Source organism: Macaca mulatta, chromosome 4 (genome assembly GCF_049350105.2).
Source record: "Macaca mulatta isolate MMU2019108-1 chromosome 4, T2T-MMU8v2.0, whole genome shotgun sequence".
Classification (NCBI taxonomy): Eukaryota; Metazoa; Chordata; class Mammalia; order Primates; family Cercopithecidae; genus Macaca; species Macaca mulatta.
Window position 1 is genome coordinate 34,402,109 of NC_133409.1, and position 27,408 is coordinate 34,429,516.

Sequence of the window (27,408 nt, forward strand, 5' to 3'; positions counted from 1 at the left end):
GATTTTGTCATTCTAGTAAGTGTGTATGGTATCTCATTCTTGTTTTAGTTTGCAGTTCCTTAATGACATATGATGTCAAGCATCTTTTCATATGCTTATTATTTGCCATCTGTATATCTTCTTTGGTAAGGTGTCTATTTAGGTCTTTGTCCGTTTTTTTCATTGGGTTCTTTTCTTGTTGAATTCAGAGTTTTTTGTATATTTTGGTTAATAGTCCTTTATCAGGTATGTCTTTTGCCATTATTTTCTTCCCCTCTGTGGCTTGTCTTATTCTCTTGAGAAGTGTCTTTCACAGAGCAGAAGTTTTCTGTTGTAAAGAAGCCCAGCTTGTCAACTAGGTTTCTCCTGGTTGAGCCTTTGGTGTTGTATCTAAAAAGTCATTGCCATACCCACGGTCATCTAGATTTTCTCCTATGCTGTCTTCTAGGAGGGTTACAGTTTTGCATTTTACACTTAGGTCTATAATCCATTTTTAGTTAATTCCAATACTATTGTAAAATAAACTTTTTACTTTACAATAGTTTTAGATTTCAGAAAACTTGCAAAGAGAGTACCAAGAGCCTTCACATACTCCATTCCCAGTCTCCCCCATTGTTAATGTCTTACATTAGCATGGTACACGTGTCATAACTAATGAGCTAATAATACTGATATATTACCGTTAACCCAAGACTATATTCATATTTTTTCAGTGTTTACTGAATATTTTTTACTGTATCAGGATCCCATGCAGGATACTATGTTACATTTAGCCATCCTGACTTCTTAGGTTCCTCTAGACTGTGGCAATGCTGTCAAAAATACTGTAACAGTGTTTTTGATGACTTTGACAGTTTGGATAGGTTCCTGTATTTGGTAAGCTGTCCCTCAATTGGGGTTTGTCTCGCATCTTTCTCATGATTAGAATGGAATTATGAGTTTTTGTGGGAAAAACTTCAGAGGTAAAGTACCATTTTCATCACATTGAGAACCCATGTGACCAATACGACTTATTACTGTGGATATTGACCCTGATCACCTGACTAAGGTAGCGTTTGCCAGATTTTTCCACTGTAAAGTTACTCTTTTACACCCTTTTCATACTCTAATACTATTTTTATCTGCCCATTCTTCAGATTCAGTAACATAAAAGGCATAGAAATAGGACTACTGAAAGCAAAGATCACTTTGATGGGTTGAGAGGGGGGAGGAAATGTAAATACTCATTAATTACTTTTTTCCTACTATATTTGTAATTAGAAATATATCTTCCATGCAGACCACAAACACTCAAGTAAATATGACAAATTCTCTCTCTGCCTGTGGTCAAGGTGCATAACAATCAAAAGGTGAATTAATACAGATGGAATTATAATTAGAGAGTTAGATGGTTTTATTATCCAAAATCAGGCTAAGTCCACTAATGCCTCTATCTCAGAGTCATGAATGATCCTGCAGTTGCGACCTGGGTATGAGAAATGCAGTGGCCACAACTTCCAATTACCCATGACTACATTAGAGGAGACAGTGCCCTAGACTAGGACTGCACATTGGAAATACTAGGAGCCCTATCTTACACCCATAGGTTGTGATGCAATTGGTCTGGGGTACAGTCAGACCACTGGGATATTCAAGAATTCCCCAGATTATACTGATAAAGAATTACTGTGATCCTGTAGTTACTTAATAGCTAAGACTCCCTTTCCTCTGGAAAAATGCCTTAATTGGTACTGCCAATCTTTTTTTTTTTTTTTTTTTTTTTTTTTGAGACGGAGTCTCGCTCTGTCCCCAGGCTGGAGTGCAGTGGCCGGATCTCCGCTCACTGCAAGGTCCACCTCCCGGGTTCACGCCATTCTCCTGCCTCAGCCTCCCGGGTAGCTGGGACTACAGGCGCCCGCCACCTCGCCCGGCTAGTTTTTTGTATTTTTTAGTAGAGACGGGGTTTCACCGTGTTAGCCAAGATGGTCTTGATCTCCCGACCTCGTGATCCGCCCGTCTCGGCCTCCCAAAGTGCTGGGATTACAGGCTTGAGCCACCGCGCCCGGCCTTTTTTTTTTTTTTTTTAAACAGAGTTTCACTCTTGTCCAGGCTGGAGTACAATGGTGTGAACTCGGCTCACTTCAACCTCCACCTCCTAGGTTCAAACAATTCTCCTGCTTCAGCCTCCCAAGTAGTTGAGACTACAGGCACCGGCCACCATGCCCAGCTAATTTTTATATTTTTATTTTTATTTATTTATTTATTTTTAGTAGAGACGGGGTTTCATCATGTTGGACAGGCTGGTCTCGAACTCCTGACCTCAGGTGATCCACCCACCTCGGCCTCCCAAAGTGCTGGGATTACAGGCGTGAGCCACTGTGCCCGGCAGTATTGCCAATCTTTGTTCTGCTCCTTTTTCTCTGCTTGGTTGGCTCATCAGTCACTTGATACAGTCTTTAGATTTGTTAAGAGCACATGGCGAGGTTGATCCTGCCTGACTGCTGTAGGAATTGCCCTCTCTTCTTCAAGGGCTTTTATATTTTATACTCATAGTTTTTAAATGGGGAAATCGAATTCCCTAATATCCCTGGGTAAAGAAGATATTATTCCTCCCAAGAACTCACATTTAAAATGTATTTTGATGTATTTCAATTAATGTATAAATATAAAGTAAAAAAATTACATAATCATATATCTCTTTCAATGCATTTTGATTTGTTGCCATTTTGTTTTACTCATTGGAAGAACCCAAGTTCCTCACATATGAGAATCATGCTTAACATTTTCAAACTGCCCTACAATATGTGTGGAATATTAGGATGTTTTTTGATGATGACTCTACTTACCTCTGTAGCTATTGTCCTCAGCTCCTTTCTTTTTTCAGAGCCAAAATTTTTGAAAGACTTGGAGACAAGTCTGTATTTATTTCTCACTCCACTGCTGCCTGGATTTTCTCGCCAGTCCACTACTGAAACTGTTTTTATAAGATAACCAATGATGATCTGGTAACTAAATCCACTTGATACTTACGAATTTTACTTGAAATCTCTGCAGCAGTTGCCAGCTTTGATCTTTCCTTCCTTCTTAGCATACTCTCCTCTCTCTGTTTTTCTCCTAATTCTCCAACCTTCCATTCTAAGGCTCTTCCTCTTATCATCAGTTCAAAGTTGGTGTTCCTTGGGGACTAGACCTCAGTCCATGTTTCCCCTCACTCTATAACTCTTCCTTTGATCTTCAGTTGCCATGTGTAAGCTGTTAACTGATAAATATATATTTTCAAGGCTGACTTCATTCTCATGCTTTGACCCTGTGTGCCTTACTATGGACTGTGGATTGGACATCTCAAACTAAACTCATCATTTCCTCTTAAAGCCAATTCTTTCTCCTATTTAGACCATGTCAGTGTTTTATCCTCCAGTATATGCCCAGTCTCCCAAACCGAAATTAGCAGGTTACCCTTCACTCTACTCCCTCTTTCACCCTTCATCAAATTTGGTTTCCTTCTATGGTGGCTCTTTGTAAGCCTTATCCAACTCTAACCAGTTATTATTTATATGGCAGAGTGAACATTCTAAATTACAGATCCTGTCATGTCATGTCATTCTCTTCCTTAAATTGTACTATGGCTCTCCACCTTTTTTCAGGATGACATACAGTGCTCTCCCACCATGATCTAATCTTGCTTCTCTCTCATCTCTCCCCACCACTCACGGTCTGGTCATCTGGACCCCCGTGGATTGAGCATGTAAGCCAGAAACCTATGAATTTTCTTTGGTGCCTCTTTCTTCCTCATGATGCTCCTGCTTATCCAACTCATTACCACACACTGGGCTTCCACTTGTGTGTATGGCATTCATCTCTACTACAACACTCTCATCCAATCTCATATTGTCTAGTTTGGGATTATCACATTTGTTTTTTAGCTGGTCTCTCTGCTTTTACTCTTGTTCTCCTCCAAATCTGTTCTCTGTATGTAGCCAGAATGAACGTTTGCTATTCCAAATGTGAATATGTCGTCATCGCAGTACTTACAAATTCTTCCCCGACTTCCCTTAGGCTCTTAGGATAAAGATCAAAATTCTCCCCTTGGCCATATCTCCCACCACTTGTGCCCCTGGCCATCTGCACTCCAGCCATACTGTCCCCAAGGCACTTTGTCCCACCACAAAGCATTTCCACACATTTCACTACTTTGCCTTAAAAGTAATCTACCTCTCCCCACACTTTGTTAATTTCTGTTAACTCCAATTTACTTTTCAAATCTCAGCTTGTGAAAGCCTGTGCCATCGCAGGGGTTCTGAGATTCTTCCTGTGCTTATCTTTTACCAGTATTATTTCCTCCAGTTTGCAATTATAAATTTATCTACATGATCATTTGACAAATAACTCTCTAGTCCACCAGACTGTAGACTCCAAATGGGCAAGAAGCCTTTTTGTTTCTTATCAGAGTATCACCAATATTATGCACATAATAGGTGTTGAGTCAATATTTGTTTAATTAATTGTGAATAATTTTAAAAGCATTTGAACAAGATGAAATGTAGACAAGCCCAAAATAAACACTGATTTTGCATGCTTTAAAATGCATTAAAATCAGGCATATATTTATAATTATATTATTGAATATTTTGTTTTCATTGATAAACACCTCTTAAATGTTTATATTCGGTAAGAGGAGAATGCTGTGTAGTAGACTGAGCTGTATAAAATATTAAAATTTAGCTTCACTTATATTGTATTTTATTGCCTATTTAATATTAAATTTAATGAAAATGAAGCATTTCCAAAAGGATGAAACTAGTTTTTAAATTATTTAAGTGCCAGTATTATAAGTTTATAATATTTTATTTATAGTTTTTAAAAGATTTCAACTGCTAACAGTGTTTTTTATTTCTCCTTTTATATTTTTAAAAGATATATATATATATATAAAAAATATAAAACAAGTCATATCTTTTTGGTTTGGAACTTTTAAAATTGGCACGTGAAATATTTAGGAAGAAATTCTACATGGAACTGGCTCATTGTCATTCCACGGGATCAGCTGGTTGCTCTCTTTCCTTGTGTGTTGTTGGTCCTCACGGCTTGCCTGATGAGTCCTTCACTGCCACTTAGACATATGGAGCTGGTAATATTGGAAGATGACCCTTGAGAGTATCATATAAATGATTTGATCTGAAATTTAATTTTAGCAGGAAACCATATGAGTCCGCAAATGCAAAGGTAGACGGTATCTAAGCAATGTTATCTATTCAGTAGTTAGGTTTGCTCCATTGGATTCTAGTTTTAACATAAAGAAGGCAGAAAATGAAACACACTGGTAATATCCAACCAAGAAAATTGTGTGCAGATTTTAAGAGGCTCAGTAAGAACTGCTTGAGCTAAAGCAGGAAAGTAACAGCTACATTGTTCAGAAGTAAATTAACGTGTGCTTAATGGTAATGCATGCTGCCTAGACATAAATACTCTAAAAAACAAAACAAGAAAAAAATAGAAAAAGAAATGGGGGAAAAAAACCTAGTTGAGTGAATGTCAACATAAAAAAAAAGGTAATCAAAGGCAAGAGAGATACAAGATACTGTGTAAGGCATCATTTACAAAGGAACACTGTAAAGATTGCAGAATAGAGGTAAGAGGATGTTAAAATAAGAAAATCCAAGATAGAGAATGAAAGGAAGATTGTACAACATATTAGGATAAATGAGAAGTTATTTGTCAAATACTCAAAGGACAAGATAATAGTGAATGAGAAGAAGGATGACTAAAAGATGGAGATGGTAATTTAATAAAACACAGAAAGAGCCAAACTGAATCAGACAGATAGTTTCTATCATGTAGTATTTAGCATTCACTCGTAACATTATCACTAGCCTGTCCTGGGTGAGATTGTTTTTTGTGAATTTTGCTTTGACAATGATACCACTATCTATCACCACCGCCCATAGGTGATAGTGCATTTGTCATAGACTTCTTTATGAAGTCTCTCGTGGGTATTTTTGACAAGGGTAACTCTTCAACTTAATTACTGTGTAATGAGACATGATTTTTAAAAATATATACCTAGATGATGTTCTGATATGATTTTGAAATGTGTTAATTCACTGAAAGCCAAAACTTACATACGTAAAGTATACATTAACTGGAGCAGTGTCCTCCACTCACCTAGAATATTCCAGTTTTCATGTATTTTACTACTCTTTCTGAATGTTAGCCGAACAAAAAATAGCGTTGGGTACAAACAAAACAAAAAAAGTGTGTGTTTCATCTCCAATTCCCCATACATGTAAGTTCAGATAAGTCACTTAACCTCCTCATACCTTCCTTTTCACCTGTGTAAAAAGAGGGATCATGCCTTCTATATATCTCTAAATGCAGGAAGAGTAAGTGAGACACAGGAGAGTGCTGTAAGCCTTTGCAAACATGCATATAAATCTGGCATAACTATTCACAATAGCAAAGACATGGAATCAACCTAAGTGCCCATCAATGATAGACTGAATAAAGAAAATGTGGTACATATATGCCATGGAATACTATGCAGCCATAAAAAAAATGAGTTCATGTCCTTTGCAGGGACATGGATGGAGCTAGAGGGCATTACCCTTAGCAAACTAACACAGGAACAGAAAAATCAAATACTGCATGTCCCATTTATAAAGGGGAGTTAAATGATGAGAACACATACACATATAGAAGGGAACAACGCACACTGGGGCCTACCAGAAGGCAGAGGGTGGGCAGGATGAGAGGATGGAGAGGATCAGGAAGAATAACTTATGGGCACTGGGCTTAATACCTGGGTGATGAAATAATCTGTGCAACAAACCCCATTACACACATTTACCTGTGTAACAAATCTGCACATCCCGCACATGTACCCTGAACTTAAAATAAAAGTTAAAAAAATATAAAAAATACAAGTACTTCTGAAGTACAGCTGAGCCTGACTGTGTGTAACTCATCCTTTAGAGTGCCAACCCGCATTAAGTTGATGCTTTTGGTGCCGGGAACCTCACATCTCCTCCTCTTCTGGAATGTAGCCTAGAGAAGAAGCTCTTCTTCTAGTTTAGAGGGAAGGTATCTCCTTCAGGAAGCACTGCACTGGCCCTGAAGAGTCTGCCTACCCTCTTCCTGCCCCCTACTCCCACTCCCATCCCACCAGTGTGGAACTACTTGGTGTGTAATCAAAGGCCCAGTTTGAATTACTGTGAGGCCAGTGGCTAGCAAGCAGTGTCGTTGGCGCTGGAGATTATCATGCCTGGTTCTCTTCCCAAGCTTCAACTGTAGCTCTTGAGCAGCAGCTTCCTCTGACCTTCTAAAAAAATGCCCAGAAAACTGCCCAGCCAACCACATTTGCTGGCAAGCATAGCACCAGGCATACGGTCAGTTTGAGTGCTATTAGTTAGGCTTTAGAACTTCCAAGGGATCGTTGGTTTGATTGTCATGGTATCAGCCAATCACCCAACATCTTTGACCCATGACAATTTGCCAGACACTATGCCTGGCACTCTGAGGAATAAAAAAAAATGAGACAGAGCCCTAGCCTGCTCTAATCTATCTATCTAATGGAGGTTAGATAGATATGGCAAAGCACCCAACAAAGTTACTACCCATTAGAGTTGTGAATAGTGGTAATAATAATTATTTTTGAAAATCTAAGAAAAGAGAGCATGTGCTAGAATAGGTAAGGAGGGCTTCACTGAGAAGATGGAGTTGGAATTGAATCTCAAAAGCTGGATTTATTTTGGAGAAATAGAGAGGAGTTAAGAAGCAAAAGTATGAACAAAATCTTTTTTGAGAATGTTCCAAAAGAAAGTAGGCAAGAAGAATGGTAATACGGTTGGCAAGATTGGTTAGGAAAATTGTTGTTTAGTCCTGTATATAACAACATCAGAGAATATTTACTGTAAGTTAGGTATCATACTAGGATCTGGATATAATATGATGAACAAAACAGACCAGTTCTCACCCCCTTAGAACTTACCTTTCAGTTGGATAGGTTGTCAATAAATAGGTGAGCCAATTACTAAGTAATTCTCAAATCCATGGTGCTAGGAAGGAAACATCCTGCTGCAGGAAGTGTGGCAACCTAGGTAGCACCCTGGGAATGGCCACACTAAGGAGAAGCCCTTAAACTGAAAGCTGTTGGGTAACAAGGACCCAGTCTTTAAAGGTGTTGAGGAGAAGTTCATTCTAGGTAAAGACAACGGGATACAAGAGAGTGCTAAGAAGGGATGAGTTTTGCTATGTCAGGGAGGTTCACTGCATGGGGTCTTAGTGCTAATTTTTTGAACTTCTTTCTTATCATGGAGCTTGTAGGATTCTTGACAATTTAGCATTGAAGTACTTAGTACATCAATACTAAGAATAAAATGCACGTGAATGATGACTCTTACACAATCCTACATAAATGAAATAACCTGTAAAACAGATTACAACCCAGAGGAAGTAAAGACAATGAATATGATCTTGATCATCCAGAATTTAAAAGAGACAGTGCATGATATATACTTACTTTTTAAAATTTAGACACTTTGAGTTGTTAATAAGAATTGGTCCATTTGTTGCAAAATTATGATTTTTTGGTAACAGAAAATATATTGATGAAGCAAAAGAATATATTTTAAGTTTAAATTATAATGTACATTTTCTGTATCATAAGAGACACCAGTGGTATTGATACATTAATTCTTAAGGTAAGATACTGGAAGATGACCAAAATGTAGATCAAGTTCCTTATTATGGTGTTCGGTAATATGTGAAAGTAGGAGTGGTACCATAAAGTCCAGTCAAGTCTAGACTGGAAAAATATCCAAAGCAGTTTAGACTACCAACGTCTTTTTTTTTTTTTTTTTTTTTTTTGAAACAGAGGCTCACTCTGTCGCCAAGCTGGAGTGCAGTGGCATGATCTTGGCTCACTGCCAAGCTGTTGACCTTAGTTAGTGATTCAAAAGTAACGTTTAAAAAATTATGGATGAGTATGTGTGTATGGGAATGTGTTTATGTATATGTATCTGTGTGTAAAAAGTTATTTGACCCATCAGACCTTTGAGTGCAAACACTTGCAAGAAACAAAGTTTAAGGAAATTAATGGAACATAATTGCAACACTCACCACAAAAGCAAGGATTTGAGTAACCTAGGGATTGGATGCACAGTTTGTTCCAAAAAAAGTTTTAAATCTAACAGTGAAAATTTTAGAAGAATAAATCCAGAGCATTATAATACATTGGTTAATACTCTCCAAATTATTGTGTATATGTACTGCAAATTATACAGAAAATTCCAATGGATTCTTACCCTTTCATCCTTTTATTTGTGATGTTAACACTTGCGGGTTAAGAGGTTAGATGATAATAGTTGGACTTTATATTCTTTCACTTATGCAAAACCTTGAAAACTTTCGTAAGTTAAACCTCTTGCTGCCCTTGGGAAATCACAAAATGCAGTACAATTCCTCTAGCATCTTTTACCATGTTCTGTGCTGGCCAGACATTTAATTCTATTTAAAATCCACTTATGTATATTTTAAAAATTAATTCTTTGGCCATGCCTAGTATGCAAGCACTCTGGTATAAGATTGTAGACTATTAATATGCTGCCAACTTGGACCTTTTTCAAAATTATATTGAGACAGTTTGTGATTCTCTAATTCATTATCTGTAGTTAGACTATCCATATCTTTTTAGTAAAAGAGAAGAAGGCTTATATATTGGCATATGCATACACATAGGAAAATAAAGTGTAAACCTTTCAGGATACTCTAAACCTTGTAATTTTTAAAGAAACAATGTTATACACATACCTTTTTTGTTTGACTAGATATGGTATATTTTAACCGTGAACACATTGAATGCATTCCAGTGTGTCAAATGATATTTTAAATGTGAATAGAGGTGAATGTGCTTGAGAATACTCTTTGGGAGGTGTGGCTGTTTTGGGGTTCTGCTTTACTTTGCTGACAGTGTTGCATGATTCTGTGATTAACAACCATATTTCTGGTGCTATCATATGGAAAAAGCTAGCATTTATTCTCCCTTAACGTTTTATTGGCATCTTTGATGTGTTATAAAACAGACATTTACTACTGAGTAGCTAAGCATTTCCCCCTCTTTGTTTCTTTAATTAACGTATTGATCTAAAACAAATCTATAGGATCAAGCTTATTGAGGCAGACAGCCTGTTCATCTCTCAAAAGATCACTGTTGCACTCCACACACTTTTTCAGTAAATAAAATATGGACAAAACTGCAACATGTGGAGGCTGAAGATTCCATTAAAGACTTTTGGCAACTGTACCTTAAAGATATTTCAAAAATAATTGTGCTTTATCGCTTCTTCTGTGCCATAGCATATAACAAGGGTTTTTGAAAAGACCAAATACAGCTCTCTGATTTCCATTTAATGGAAGAAGTAATAAAGTTTAATTGTATACTTGAGCACAGGGTGTCATTTCCAATACATCTGATCAATAATTCATCGATTGCCTTTGGCTCAAAGTAATATTTGAAAGAAAATGCAGCCAGTGGGAGCTTCTCTAGCTGTAGCTTCATCATCTCTATTAATTATGCTTTTCCTGAATTTGGATCATTAGGCTACCAAAGTGACAGCAGATGGCGAGCAGACTGGACAGGATGCTGAGAGGACCAACACAAGAGCAAAGTCCCTGGGAGAATTCATTAAGGAGCTTGCCCGGGATGCAGAAGGTATTAGAAAGAATCATGTTTTAATCATCATTTCTCCCAACAGAAAAATACCGACAGGGATGACACAGGACTGGAATTTCTCTTGCTATAAGTGACATCTGTAAAATCAAAGGTTGAGTTTCAAAAAGTAGTATGGTTAAGATATTCAAGGGTATCGTCTGCTGAGAACCCGTGACCTGCAGTGTTAAATTAGCGATAGTAGTCAGTGAATTAGTGACAATGCGGGCAGAATAGCAGTAAATTCTTGAAACATGGCTATTATGATTACATAAGAATAGGAAACTTTTGTTTTTATTTGAAAGTATTTAAAATGTTTTTCATTTTTAAGAAAGTTAATGTCATCATTCCACTTGATACATTAAAGCAGCACTTCAGTTTCTCAAAATGACCTTTCAAATACCGGGGACTGGTTTTTAATGAACATCTGTTGCTTGGGATTTGGATGTGTTACTTTATGAGAAGCTCTGATGCATTTAGCTCACAATGCTCTAGGAGTTAGTTCTTGCCATCTACTAACATGAATGAGAAAGTGGAAGCCATTTTTGGGCAAAAGCCCAAATTAAGAAACTCAAAGAATGCAGATAATGCCTCTCCGCACTCACCCCCCCAAAAAAACCTAGTCCTTAAATATTTGTTAAAATATAATAAACATGCACGCAGGTTTAGAAATTGGGAAATTGTTGTTGTTTTTTGCTTGAAGAAATAAAACATTTTTCTTGCTCTGCAATAGTATGCGTTTTAGATACTTTGTTTCTTAATGTAGCCAAATAAGTAAGGATGTGAGATCAACTTCAAGGCAGATTCTAATTGATAATTCTTAGGCACCACTGGCCAAGAAGAAACAAATCCCAAAGATTCACCACTGCAAGAAGCAACAGGGTTTTAATTTGAGAGCTAATTTGAGGCAAAGGTGTGAGGTTCTGAAACAGAAATTACCTCTTCCAGCAACATCTCAGTTAACTCATTGTGGTTTATCCTCTGCTAGATGAAGCTGTTGTACTTTCCCTAGTATTACTTTCCATTAATGCTGCTTGAAGTGCCCTCCTCTGACCGAAAACAACAACAACAACAAATCCCACTGCAGGTAGAGCATCTTCACTCTGAGCTGATCCCCAAACGCCCTAGTCAATGCTCCAGGAACTTTCCTTTTCTTTCCATTGACATTTCAAACCCCCAACACCCAGGAGCCCATCCTGGGGACTCATTTTCAATTTGTTTCAATCAAGCATTGGTATGAGAATAAATGCTAGCATATGTTTTAATAGATCCTATTATCAAAACTGCTTACTTTATTCTCTGCATTGAACCCTCCGTCTCCCACCAAACACAGATGCATATTCATGATTATGCATGAATCAATATGAATGACTCTGCATGGTTATGCATGAATGCTCAATATGAATATTTTCTTCTTCTGGGTGTCTAGGGCCTCTAGGTACTGTTTGTACAATTTGTGAACCAACATGGGGGCAAAGTGGAGATGACATTTATCCCAGGCTTGCTCACCACCCCAAATCCCAAGTCTATACACCAGAGAAGGGATTACCCACCAAAGGTGTCGCTCATTTCCTAAATTATGCATAGATCAGGTGGTCTGATTGTGTCTGTCCAGATAGGGCACCCGTTTCTAATTTATGTAAAGTGCCATGTGGGATAGCTATACTTTAGGGAAATAAGAACATTATTCACTTTTGCCTGCAGGCACTATTTGGCAGAATTAATCCAACTGTTAAAATTGAATGAAAGCTCAAATTTAAATTGTACCAGAGCAACACTAAATGTTCATTGAGATGTAATACAAAGCTTGGCAGTTTAAGGGAGAAAAAAAGAGAAGGTCGGGAAAGGAAGAGAGGGGAGGGAAGGAAGGGAGGGGAAGGAAGGAAGGGAGGGGAGGGAAGGAAGGGAGAGGAGGGAAGGAAGGGAGGAGAGGGAGGAAAAAAGGAAGGAAGGAAGGAAGGAAGCAAGGGAGGGAAGGAGGGAGGGGGAGAGAGTGTGGGAGGAGAAGGGAGGGAGGGGGAAGAAAGGAAAGAAGGGATGAAAGGAGGAAGAGAGGGATGGAGGGAGAAAGGAGGGAAGGAAGGGGAAGGAAGGGAAGGAGGAAGGAAGGAAAGGAAGGAGGAAAGAAGGGAGGAAGGAAGGAAGGAAGGAACGAAGGAAGGAAAGAGGAAGGAAGGAAGGAGGAAAAGGAGGGAGGGAGGAAGGAAGAAAGGAAGGGCAGAAGGAAGGAAAGAAGGAAGGAAGGGCAGAAGGAAGGGGGAAGGGAGAGAGGAAAGAAGGAAGGGAAAGGAAGGAGGAAGGAAGAAAGGAAACGGAAAGAAGGAAGGAAGGAAAGAGGAAGGGAGGGAGACAGAAAAGAAGGAAGGGAAAGGAGGGAGAGAGGAAGAAAAAAAGAAAGGGGAAGGAAGGAAGGAAGGAGAAATAAGAAAGGGAGGGAGGGAAGGAAGCACTAACCAAAGGCTTTAAGTAGGTTATACAACATATCCACACCTCTTTTTTTTCACTCTCGAAACTATAATATGAGGGATAACCATCAGTACTTTTACATTTTTGTTAGTTGTAATAAATTGCTGTGGGAAAAGTAGATGCTTCAGCCTGACATTTATCTATTTCAGCTTTATGTTTGGACAGATGTACTATTCATCCTATCTTTCATTATGAGTCATGACCTCTTCATAGATAATCAACTTCTATTCATCTAAGGCATTCTTATCTCACTATAATTTTATAATATCTACCATGCTATGACTCCTGATTAGTTCATGAATAAACTCTGTTTTTTCCATGCATTATTAGAATTAATGAGTGGACATAGGTAAACCCATTAGTGTTTATTTCCTGACATACAATAGGACTTAATCAATGATAGACACCTTTCCTTCCTGTTTCTCAGATCAGAGTATTTCTATTCTTAATAAATTTACCCATCAGAGGATCTTTTTTTTTTTCAGACTTAGTATGAAAACAGTTTTGCTTCTCCTGAGGAATTTTTACTCATATTTATAGATACTGTATGCCTCTTAAGAACCCTATTTGTGTTCCGTGCTACACATAGGCTACTAAGATGCTTAGAAGTGGACTTAGGATGCACTGCATGGAATGTTACGGCATGGTTTTCTGTCTACTAATTCTTTTCCTAATTTACAAAGTTTTTTTTTTTTTTACCTGTAGCGCTATTTCCCTTTATTTTAATTTTATCTGATATTAGGATTTTTTAAAATTACCTAAATCCTCCTTTGAATTAAGTTGGAAATAAATAAGTAAATTGCAAAGATATATATTTTACAATCATTTTCAATACTGTGGGAAAGAAAATATATTGAAGTGATAGCGCATACTTTTGAATAAGAAATGGAAAACACATTCATCTCTAAGAATGCTCAGAGAAGTTCCAAATCCTATTTATACATAGGATCTGGAACTATATATATGTATATAAACATAAAAATGTATGTTTATATATGTGAAACAATTAAACTTCTCCTATTAAAATGATGCTTCCTTTCCTTTTTTGGCTGGGGGGGGGCAGTGATTTCTAAGAAAATCATATTGCCTAGCACTTGATAGATGCCTATGAGAGAAATGGAAAATGACAGCATTTTTAAATTTAACTTTCAGTAGAAAAATAATGGAAATAAAAATTAAACTAGACAGTTCACCATACAAAAAGAATGTTAAATGAGGGTAAGTAAAGCACAGTGAAATAATCTGGAAAATAACTGTAAAACTTTAAAACACTAATCATAAATAAATGTTATCTGAATAAAACTGAAAAGTTTTAATGGGCCATATATAATTTATTTGTGTCCCAATGAGGCCATATTTTTCTCCAAAACCCATATCTAAAATTTGTTTTTCATAATGAAGATAAAGTAGCACACATACCAAATACCCATTTGAAAGATGCTATCATTTAATCCAAAAAGATGCTGAAGGACCATGTCCATTTTGGGGAGCTTGTATTTTTTTTTATATAACATGGGTTGCAACAAAAAGCTGGCCATGGAATAGCAGTTTATTCCATGCAGCCAATAGCAGTTTATTCCATAAGCAGCCAATATATTTGCTAAAATGTTTGTTCTTTTGGTCCTAATCACGTTGCAATCTTTTGGGACTATTTCAATAACAGTAATTACAACAATTGATAATATCCAACCGGAAAAAAAAAAACAACCTCATGACTGAGTTGCACAGTGATGTCCTATAGAAGCTGTATGGAGTACATGTTACATGTTTTGATGTTTTTCTTTTTTTTTCCTCATGTTTTCATTTTCCTTTTTACTTTAAGTTCTGGGATGCATGTGCAGAATGTTCAGGTTTGTTACGTAGGTATACCTGTACCATGGTGGTTTGCTGCACTTATAAACCCATCAAAAGAAGACATTTATGCAGCCACAAACATATGAAAAAAGCTCATCATCACTAATCATTAGAGAAATGCAAGTCAAAACCACAATGAGATAACATCTGACACCAGTCAGAATGGCAATTATTAAAAAGTCAGGAAACAACAGATGCTGGCGAGGCTGTGGAGAAATAGGAACACTTTTACACTGTTGGTGGGAATGTAAATTAGTTTAACCATTGTAGAAGACAGTGTGGCGATTCCTCAAGGATCCAGAACCAGAAATACCATTTGACCCAGCAACCCCATAACTGGGTATATACCCAAAGGAATATAAATCATTCTACTATAAAGGCACAGGCACGTGTATGTTTATTGCAGCACTATTTATGCGAAGAGATGGAACCAACCCAAATTCCCATCAATGATAGACTGGGTAAAGAAAATGTGGTACATATACACCATGGAATACTATGCAGCCATAAAAAAGAATGATATTATGTCCTTTGCAGGGATATGGATGAAACTGAAAGCTTCAGCATCCTCAGCAAACTAACATAGGAATGGAAAACCAAACACCACATGCTCTCACTCATAAGTGGGAGTTGAACAGTGAGAACACATGGACAGGGAGGGGAACAACACACACTGGAGCCTTTTGGGGGTTGGGGGCAGAGGAAAGGGAGAGCATTAGGACAAATAGCTAATGTATGAGGGGCTTAAAACCTAGATGATGGGCTGGGTGCCGTGGCTCACTCCTGTAATCCCAGCACTTTGAGAGGTCGAGGTGGGCAGATCACCTGAGGTCAGTCATTCAAGACCAGTTTGGCCAACACGGCAAAGCCCCATCTCTACTAAAATGCAAAAATCAGCTGGGTGCGGTGGCATGTGCTGTAATTTCAGCTGCTCAGGAGGCTGAGACAGTAGAATGGCTTGAACCCGGGAGGTGGAGGTCGCAGTGAGCGGAGATTGTGCCAATGCACTCCAGCCTGGATGACACGGCAAGACTCCATTTCAAAAAAAAAAAAAACAAAAAACAAACAAACAAACAAACAAAACCTGGATGACAGGTTCATAGGTGCAGCAAACCACCATGGCACATGTATATCTATGTAACAAAGCTTGCTTTATTAATGCACGATCATTTTGCTAAAGCCATTTTTGTGTACCTTAATGATTTCTTCTACTTGTTTACAAATGGTTTTAATTTTAAAAAATTATGTATGCCATCCAACAGATACAGCCATATTTGCCTTTTCCCTTTCTCTATCTGATGTCATTCTTTTTCCACCAGATTTTTCTCTGTAGAAGTTTAGCTTTGAGACTAGAGCACAAGAGAAACAGTGAGATTCTATCTCTCATTTGTCACTTCCTCTATACTGCCTAGGCCCAGAACCTAAATTAGATCAAATTTCAAAAGATATCTCTTATGAAAGCTGATTTATACACACACACACACACACACACACACACACACATTTAACAAAGAAAAACCATACAGCTTTAGCAGGTTGAGAAGTGGCATTTATTAATATCTTCATTTTAAAAAATGGGTACAAATTATGTCAGTTAAAGCCCAGATTGCTGGTCCTCACCCCCAGAATTTCTGAGTCCGCAGGTTTGTGGTAGGGTCTGAGCATCTGCATGTCTAATGGACTCCAGGGTGGTGATGCTGCTGCTGCTTGTTGGGGACCACCTTTTAGAACCACTGTGCTGACCCACCTTCTCACATGCCCTCTGCCTGCGCTGCTTGTCCTGCCTGTGTGCAACTGTTTCAGGAGCTCTGCCCAGTGCAAAACTCTCTCCAAGAAAATAAATTAATTTTCAGGATTATCTATGTCATACGGAGATCTTCAGATACACCCTTGAATGGTAGAAAATGCCTCTTGGCCAACCTAGACCCCTCCTCATTCTAGAAGTTTTCAAAGGTAATATTATAGAAATAAGTATTCGGCTGACAAAAGAGTTTGAGAAAACATCTCTCTTAAACTCACTAAAAAAAATGTCCTATAGAACACACTCCAGGAAACTTTAGTATAAAACTACTAATATAACTGTGTAAATGTTTTAATTCACCATTTTAAACTTTTATTTGACAGAAAATTCTTTTTTCAAATGAAATCTTGCCCAGAACACCAACCTATAAAGCAGATTCTTGGCAGAATAGACATCATTTGTAGAAAACCTGAAGCACCTGGAGAATCCTACGATTCCAAGGAGCACAGTTTGAAACCCCATTTAATGCATAATAAACACAGACCCTTGTGAAGGATGCTATGGCTGGAAGGTGTCGTTGAAGCCTAATTTATAACGTTCTCCTAGAAGGGTTATAAGCCTAGACCAGAGTGCTTCTTTCTTCACTCCTTTAAAAAATGAACACAGGAGAACTATGTGGAAATACAAGGGCAGGTTCATTTTCAGAGATCTCATCACTGAATGTATTTCCATACTTGGTATTTTTAAGCTGACTGATAGCACTGCTATGACTATCTTATCAGCAATGCAGAGCTTGTGTTTCCAGCCTCCAAGTGTTATGCTACAGGTCACCGTTTTTTTTAGAGCTCGTACCTGAATATGCTTTGACCTACTTCTTTATTTGTAATTCTTTCTTTCTTTTGAGGTTAAAAACACCATGTTTTAATTGCTGTAACCCCCAAAAGAAATAAAATATTGAGAAATATATTACATTTCCCTGTTACTGATTGTTGTCTTAACTACCTCTGTGTTTCCCAACAGGAACACTCACGGCAAAATACTCTTCATTTGGAGATGGTGGTACCCAGCAGATGCTGAATACCATGTTTTCATGTGGCATTTTTGTTTACTAATTTACAAAATTTGTTTTACCCCCTGCAGCTGTAAATGAAAAAGCTATAAAACTAAATGAAACTCTAGGAACTCGAGACGAGGCCTTTGAGAGAAATTTGGAAGGCCTTCAGAAAGAGATTGACCAGATGATTAAAGAACTGAGGAGGAAAAATCTAGAGACACAAAAGGAAATTGCTGAAGACGAGTTGGTGTGAGTAGATGAGTTATTATTTTTTCATTTGACACACTGAGATTTCCAGATAATTTACAGTTTTCTAAATTTTTATCGTATGTATAAATAAAAGATGCTTTGTTTTTCCAACCTGGAGATGTTTGCTATGTTATCTATTATCTGTCTATCTAGCTATCTATCTATCAATCATTATTTATTCATTTACTTATTTAATTGTACTCTATCATTGTTCTAAAATGAAACAAAAGCATGTTCTTGCCTACATATAATCAAGTAAATGATCTTTTCTGGTGTTGCCCCTTCTATAATTAGGCTAATGAGCTTGCTTTGTTAATCACCTGCATTAGGGACTTTTGGACTATCAGTTGATTTTTGTTTTAATAAAAATACCCATATACAAAGTAATGACCTTACCATTCATGTATTGGCCAACCTATACATTTTATCATCTTAAGAAATGCTGAAAAGAAAAGTCATCAAATAATAAACACCTAATACTTTCAAATAAGAATGGGGAATATGAGGGTTGGGAAAAGTGATAGGGATTTTACTCATGCTAAAGAACTTTTGTGATAACACTCAATAAAATAGATATATCTCTACATTCATAGTCAGCTAACTTCAAAGTGGTAGTATTATTAATAGTTAAATAATTTATACTAAACCAGCAATATCAGCACACCAGAGAACTTGTTAAAAATACAGGTTGTCAGACCCCATCCCAGACCTCCTGAATCAGAAACTTTGGGGATGGTACCAGCAAACCATGTATTAACAAGCCCTTCAGGGGATTATGAGGCACGTTAGTTTGAGAATTACTGTCTTTCAAGTATTTAGAGTTTCTGAATGATTTGGAAATTATCACTTTAGAAAAACTAGGTAAGTTAAACCCAGAAAAACTTCCAGATCAGTCAGTTGGAAGAAAAAGAAACATAGATTAAAATCATGCTATTCTACTAGCATGACAATGACCTAGAATTCTGTTCACAGTTTCTAAGCAAACATACCAATATTCATCATTACATTCAAAGTAATAGAGAACAGGTCTCAGTATGATGAAACAGGTGGACTGTTTGATTTTGGTATGTGAACTGAATCATAAAACTCATAAAACTCATTTCATCAATCAGATTCCCAGAATGACATGAGACCCCTTCTGATTCAAAATGTCTTTTTACTTACAAATTTAAAAGGATTTTTTAAAAATATGTTTTGCTTTTATTTTAATTAATTATAAATGGTCTCAGGTACCAGTTTTCAACTTGATTTAGCACACAGTGAATCTATTTTACATGTTTTCTTATTTTCTCATTCTTTTCATGTTAGTATCTGTTTGTAACGTTGTTTAATACCAATAAACCCTAAGGCAGTGACATGAGCTCATTGTCTATCATTGGGCTGGGGGTGGTTGCAGAGCTGCAGAAGGGCTTCTGAAAAAAGTGAAGAAGCTGTTTGGAGAGTCCCGGGGAAAAAATGAAGAAATGGAGAAGGATCTCCGAGAAAAACTGGCAGACTACAAAAACAAAGTTGATGACGCTTGGGACCTGTTGAGAGAAGCCACGAATAAAATCAGAGAAGCTAATCGCTTATTTGCAGTAAACCAGAAAAACATGACTGCGTTGGAGGTGAGTCTTAGGAGCACTTTTGTCTTAATCTCAGAAGGTTGGTGACTGGGGGGCAGTGTTGAACGTGGCTGGACTATTCTACTTGATGCCCATTTACAAAGATCAAAAGTGACAACTCTGAAAGGGAACTTCTAAGAAACAGAACAAGAAATGACTTTTTTTGTTTTGTTTTTAATGACCAGTTACCATCACTCAAAGTATCAAATAAAATTTCGATAAATTAAACTGTTGAAGATATTTAAGAACACTGTGATACAGTGGAAGAAGTTCTTTACAGGGAGTCAGGCGACCTTGGTCTCAGTGACAACTGTGCCACTTAACTAGACATACAAATTGGGCAAGTCAATGAACATCTGTAAGCATCGGTTCCCCAAATCTACTATGACTGCATTATACTATAGTAGGTGGGGTATCTTCAAATATTCATATCATATTATTTTGCAGCTTTCCCAAACTAATTCCCAAACTTTGTTCAGAGATCTTGCTGCCAAAGATCATAGAAGTCCCCTACACTTTCAAATTCAATCTAAGCACATGACAAATAGCTCAATGAATTGAGACCAGAGCTTGGAAAACATTTGGTTCCCCTTTTTCTGTGCACTGTGTTCTATGCAAATGATCCTTTAAAAGGGACTAATAGGAACAGATAAGGTCTGGGTTATTTTCTGCTCCTTTTCCACACAGATAACAGTTATTTCTCAACTCAAGAAATTATGGGCAGCCTCTATCTTTTTAAGAGTGCTGATGGAACTAGAACTAAAACAGATTCCTCCATTATTATTTTCTTCTTCTTTTCATTTTCTTTCTTAATCTTAACATAGTAAATAATCACTTTTCCTAAGAGTAAATTCAGCACATATAACAGCAGAAACCTGTATTTGATATTAATATTTAAACAACAACTTTCTCCCCAGAGACAAATTTACCTTTGCTGTTTCCAAAGTATCCGACTCCGGCAGGTCAGAAAACAGAAGCAGACCTAAACGTCTTCTAACACATAATTTCACCTGCAACAGTAACTCAACACCCCCAGGCATATAGTATGTATGTAGGAATGTTTGTCGAAGGACAGTAACGATTGAATAAAATGAACCAGGATTTTTAAAATCTATTTATTTCTATTTTCCTTTGGATTAAGTAGTAAGAGGATGAATTACTTTTTTTTTAAATATATTTTATTTCTGGGTCCCTCTTCTGAGACTCAGCCTTGTCATTCTGGTAGAAGATGGAAGAGGCTTACTTTTTTTCTTAACTGAGTCACCTAATCCTAACTAATTTGGAGTCTACTGACATGCTAGCAGTATTCCAGAAAAATCTCTCTCCTGTGAGGCAGGATGCTGGGCCACTGTCCTATCACAGGCTCCAGCACGATTCGCCCTGCTTGGTGACACACCGGCCGTGTGACTTACCCGAAGGTGCACCTCTCTATTTTATGGCACCAGTTTGAGAAATGAAAATTACCTGTGTGGAAAGCACAGTAAGTATTTGAGAAATATTTCAAGAAGAGTTATATGGCACAGTCAGTAGTACCTTTAGCTATTCGTTTCTTTTAGTGATGTTTAAAACCAGAAGTCATCATTCTTGGGCACCCCTACAAGTGCCTGGAGCTTATGTATAGTCAGTATTGAAATTCTAAGTGGTCCTTTTTGGATTTTCATTTTATGTGCCACGCTTAACTAAAGGCTTCTTTAAAAGTTACTGGATAAAATAGATAAACTAATTGAATTAATATGAATAAGGCATAGATTATTTATGGTTGCTTAAATTACCATGGTTGCTGCCCAAACGGCTGAAAATCACGTGGAGTGTTTGTTAAGCCAACAGGTTTCATGGGCTCACAGCCAGAGAGTCTGTGTAGGCTGGTCTGGGGTATGGCCCCATGTCTGTATTCTAACACTCTCCCTGGGCTAATCTGATGCCTATACAGGTTGAAGAAAACTGACGCATTACATCTCTTTGGTAGAATAGTCAGCTGCATTTTAAATAAATAACTCTCTTATGGCTGTGCCCACAATGAAGGTGATATAATTAAGACCCAACTCAAAAACTTTCTATTTATTTTAAGGTGGTATGTAATTTTCTTTTTAAAAATTTTATCAAGCCTCTAATTCATTCAGGAAACATGCTAGACTCCAAAATTGATTGTGTCAATGATGAGGCCCCTCAGAGCGGCAGCCTCGGTGTGACCTAGAAACTTCTCAAAAAGACGAATTCTCGGACCCCATCCCCAAATGATCAACTCAGAAACTCTGAGAATGGGGCCCAGAAATCTGTGTTTTAAAAATCCCTCCAGTGACTCAGATGCAGCCTCAAGGTTGAGAACCACTGGTATAAACAATAAAACACCATCTCTGATTACTTCAAGTAACTTGTATTCAGTGAGAGGTACACATAAGCAAACCACTCCATACAGTACCATAATTGTCACAGGGGTAAGCAAAGGAGGGAGTCTAAGTCACCCCTGAGTTTAGGAAGATCTTTGTAGAGGCCCTGACACTTGTGCTAGATCCTAAAGGGTAAGCACTGGGCCACAGAAGAAGAAAGAGAAGAACATTCCAGAAGCTGGGAAAAACATATACAAAGGCATGGAGGAAAGAAAAGGACATTTTGGGGGAAAGTTCAGTGGTTTGACAGGCTTGGAAAGAAGCGAGTGAACGACTGAAGGGATAGAAAGACAGAGAAGATAGGCAGAGTGCAGACCTTCAGTTCTAAGAGAATCGCATTGTGAGACTAATCTAAGTAATTGGTTTTTATCCTGACAGCTATAGGAAGCAATTGAAATATTGCAGTCATGGGTTAAAATAAAATGTTGCAGAATTTGAGTGGTTCACTTAAACTGAAGAAATGGTTTTGTATTGGAAAATAGTGTGATATTAGGCTAGAAAAGTAGGCTGAGATAATATTTATCTAAATGTCTGTCAGGTACCTACCATATCAAGGTACTGTCGGTAACCAGGGTATTTGAGGTTGAATAGAAATGACTCCTGGCCTCAAAGAACTTACAATCTTCTGAAAAATTCAGACATGTTAACCTTTCACTCTACGTAATACTATGATAATATTGACTGGGAGATTCAGCAAAAGTTTCACAAATATGACAGCATCATAGCAGAAGTGGAGAGGAATTGGAAGAAAGACAGAGCAGCAGGAACCCCAGCCAGAGCTTTGGAAGTGTAAGGTGATCTTAGGATGTTTTCAGTATAGCAGAAAAACTTTCAAAAGCTACGTAAAAGTCTGTAGCAGAGAAGGCTCTGGAATTTGGAGCCAGATCATAAAAGGCTACTAGATAGTGATGGAGTTGGAAGGGCATTTCCAGCAATGGAGAGAGGGCTAAGGGAACTGGGGACCTCACGGGCAGGAGAGAAGACGAATAATTCAGTGAAGCAAAAGAATATGTATTGAACAATCTATCCCCAAATCTACCATTATAACCTTGCCAAAGAAGGCAGTGTGGATCGAGTAAAGAGTAAGTTGCTACATAAAGATTACACAGGCCAGCCTGGGCACCATGGCGACACCGTATCTCTATAGAAAAATGCAAAAATTAGTCAGGCATAGTGGTGCATGCCTGTGGTCCCAGCTACTTGGAGGTTGAGGTGGGAGGATTGCTTGAGCCCAGTAGTTTGAGCCTGCAGTGAGCTGCGATCATGCCACTGAACTCCAGCCTGGATGACAGTGAGACCCTGTCTCAAAAAAAAAAAAAAAAAAAAGAAAGAAAGAAAAGAAAACAAGAATAGACAGTAAGAGAGCTTTTGCAGGTTCCTGAAGAATCTACCACACCAACACACCACAAAAAAAAGAAAGAAAGAAAGAAAAAGAAAGTGTTCAATTTGCAAAGCTCTGGAATAAATTAAGATATAATTGATTACAAGTTAAAAGTAGAAATATAATCAACCTTCATATCCAAACAGAATCATTGAGCAATTATACTTATGCCATACTTTTTGTAGAATAATTCTCCCTATACGTAGGCCTTCCTTCTGTTTCTTAAATACTCTAAGTTTTCTATATTAGGTATTTTATATGCTATATCATTTTCTATCTGTCCCTCTCTTTGTTTTTATTGTACTCATCTAATCTTTCTTTAAGAATATATTATACATTAATTTACTCATTCATTTTATCTCTCCTCCAGACAAGCCATGAGGAACACATGTTCTTCCTCACTTCATCCCCAAATCCTAGAACAGTATCTAGCAAAGACAAAACAGATTTTTCTTCAGTAAATAAAGTGCCATAAAACAAACCCAAATACTCTATACTTTTATCAATATTTGTGAGCTCCAAATTTCCATCTTTCCTTGGTTCAAAGCTGGAACCCATCAGTATCTAATCTGAAAATAAGACACCTCCAAAATTTCTTTAACCTCATCCCAACACTTTGGGATGCCGAGACGGGTGGATGACAAGGTCAGGAGATTGAGACCATCCTGGCTAACATGGTGAAATCCCATCTCTACTGAAAATACAAAAAAAAAAAAAAAAAAAAAAAAGCCGGGTGTGGTGGCAGGTGCCTGTAGTGAGGCAGGAGAATGGCATGAACCTGGGAAGAGGGAGGCGGAACGTGCAGTGAGCCGAGATCACGCCACTGCATTCCAGCGTGGGCGACAGAGCAAGACCCTGTCTCAAAAAAAAAAAAAAAAATTTATTTAACCTCTTGATCATCATTTCTGATTGAGTATGATAGAAGCACATGTTGATCTTTGCATGACAATTGACTCCCTAAAGTGACTCAATTAGAGCTTTTACAAAAGATTCTAAGTCACTACTTTATTGAAATCAAAATATATATAGCTCTTCAATTAACACGTGTGGAAATATTCTCCCTGTTTCCAGTGGCACAGCATTTTAAATTACCTCGATCCATTAATTCGAACAAGCCACGCTGTAAAATATTCTTGTGTTTCTGTACATGCTATACTTTAACTCAGTTCATACAAAAGCTAAGGGCTAAAATTGGCAGTTGTGTAAAAGAATGTTAGACCCTTGGAAGATCAGATATGACTTGTAATCAGGGACATTGTAATCAGGGACATTGGGACTGTTCCTACATTTGTTTTCTGTGAAGAGTGAATGACATATCACTACTTCCCCTGAATTAGTGATGGGAGTAGCTGAATGAGCCAAGTGTCACCAACACAAGTCCCAGGAATTGACTCCATTTTCTTTCTTTCTTTCTTTCTTTTTTTTTTTTTTTTTTTTGTAGACAGAGTTTTGCTCTTGTCACCCAGGCTGGATTGCAATGGTGTGATCTCAGCTCACTTTAACCTCCGCCTCCCAGGTCAAGCAATTCTGCCTCAGCCTCCCGAGTAGCTGGGACTACAGGCATGCACCACCACAGCCAGCTAATTTGGTATTTTTAGTGGAGACAAGGATTCACCATGTTGGCCAGGCTGGTCTCAGACTCCTGACCTCAGGTGATCCGCCTGCCTCGGCCTTCCACAGTGCTGAGATAACAGGCATAAGCCACCATGCCTGACCCATTTTCATTTCTTTACTAAAAACATCTATTGAGGAAACTCATCTAGGTACTAGAGATAGTGGTACATAAGACTGTCTTTATGGAATTTGTGTTACAGTGCAGGCGACAGTCACTAAACCAGTAAACAAGTATAAGATACAAACATAAAGTTTGTATGCATGGGCTGATATACATAAATTGTTTATTGATACATAATACATGGTATATTGCATGATATTGCATAATACATTCAATGTATTGTCCTTCGTTAACCATGTATAGTTCAACAGGCTGTGCCTTTCTGCTAGTCCCCGTACATGTATCTGTGATGCTTTGGTATTTCTGATTTTTATTACATAATCTTTGTTTTTAGCAACTCCTGGCAAAAGTAATCAAGATGAATCAATCTATATAAAAAAGAAAATAATATTATCTATGTTTCTATAGCTTTTGACCACTCTAAAGAATACAATTCAGATAAATGAGTTCTAAGAACAAAATAAGGTAATTATAATAATTAAAATTACAGTGTTACTGTGTGCCAGGCAGTGTTTTAAGCTAATTCTTCTCTAATTTTACAATGTCTATCAATCGCATGGGGTTCTTGTTAAAATTCAGATTCTAAGTCAGTAGTTCCTAAGAACGGATTGAGATTATGCATTTCTGATGAGCTTCCAGGTGTGGCTGATGCTGCTGGTGAATGGGCTGCACATTGAGTAGGGAAGGACTAAACATTTTATATGAAGCTAAATTACTTCCTTAAGGTTTCATAGCTTAGGCGTGAGCAGAGCTGAGATCCCAAACCGGGAGGGCTGTCACTTGGGTGTAGCTTTTAATCACTGTGCCGTAGTATATAGAGAATGATTGAGACAAGGATGGGTGCTATTTTAGATAGGTAATCAGAGGAGTGGCTGTTACCAAAATGGAGGGAGGAGGAAACAAGCCAAAGAGCAGGAAGAGCACATAGTGGGAAGATCTGCAAGTGCAAAGGCTTAGAGGCAGGAACTAGATGTATGTACCTGGCAACATACTGATTTGGTTGGTGAAGGTGAGGAAAGAAGGGTATGAAATTAGCACTAGCCCAGTGCAAATTTTAAAAGTGTGATTTCTATAATAGAAGAGATAGTATTTTCATAGTCCAGGACCCAGGATCTATCATTAAGTAGACAGGGGTTTAAATCTTAACCACACTGTACTATTTTACCTTAAGGAAATCATTTAATGTCTTAGTTCATTTAAGCTGCTATAGCAAGAGACTAAATACTGAGTGACTTATATGCAATCAAAATTTATTTCCTATGGTTCTGGAGGCTGGGAAATCCAAGATCAAAGTGTTGGCAGATTTGATGTGTGATGAGGGACCACTTTCTGGTTCACAGACACCATTTTCACTGTGTCCTAACATGGTGAAAGGATGAACAAGCTCCTTCAGGTCTCGTTTATAAGGACAGTAATCCTATTTATGAAGTCTCTGCTTCATGACCCGGTCACCTCCAAGGGTACCACTTCCTAATCCTATCACCTTGAGGATTAGGATTTCAACATATTAATTACCAGGGGACACAAACATTCAGACCACTGCCCTTTACTTGTTCAATTTTCCACTTACGTAAAAAGTGATCAACATAGGATCCAAAGAGTTGGAATAACAAAATGCTTATAAACTGTCTGGCACATATTGAGATCTAAATGAATTAGCATTATTGTCTATAGAAAAAGCCTATAAGTGGTCAAAGCTTAAAATTACAATTGATGCAGTTAAATCTATAGGTAGAATGGTGATTTCAGGAATAGGAATGAATCAAAAGTATAAAGAATAAAATAAGTAAAAAAATGTCCCAGATGGAGAAATAGCAATATTTGTCTCTCATTAATTTTACTCTTCTAGGCCAGGATTGAGTTTTGTGTAATTTCGAGACAAGCTATATGTTCCAAAGAAAAATTATAACTATTCTCCCATGAAACAGTCCATTAGGTTGATTCTTCCATGTGATAGTTTCTCTATTTCTTAAAAAATACTTTAAAAAAAGTACTTTCCCTAAGTTTCCTTAAAAATCTCACTTCAAATTTCACAGAACTCCCATTGAATACATCTGCTTATGTTTATGCTCACAAAGTACTCATTTGTATATAGATTCTAGAATTCAATATGTAGTACCAATGTAACTATTCAGCACTTACATTTTAGTTAGAAATGGATACTCCATCTTTCTTTTAAAGTAGTTTTAATTCCTCAACTAGTATCGCATAACTTTTCTTCGCTTGGATGACTTTTTCACAATGAGAAGGAGAAATAACCTGTACAAGCCTCTACAT

At 37.6% G+C, this 27,408-nt stretch overlaps 1 protein-coding gene across 1 annotated transcript in view; it reads left to right on the forward strand.

Moving 5' to 3' along the window:
- Positions 1-27,408, forward strand: part of LAMA2 (laminin subunit alpha 2) — a 611,116-nt gene that overhangs the window by 468,765 nt on the left and 114,943 nt on the right. The window contains exons 35-37 of the mRNA XM_015137479.3: positions 10,552-10,663; positions 17,862-18,024; positions 19,421-19,631. Coding sequence (XP_014992965.3) covers positions 10,552-10,663; positions 17,862-18,024; positions 19,421-19,631 — 486 coding nt within the window. The remainder of the gene's footprint in view (positions 1-10,551; positions 10,664-17,861; positions 18,025-19,420; positions 19,632-27,408) is intronic.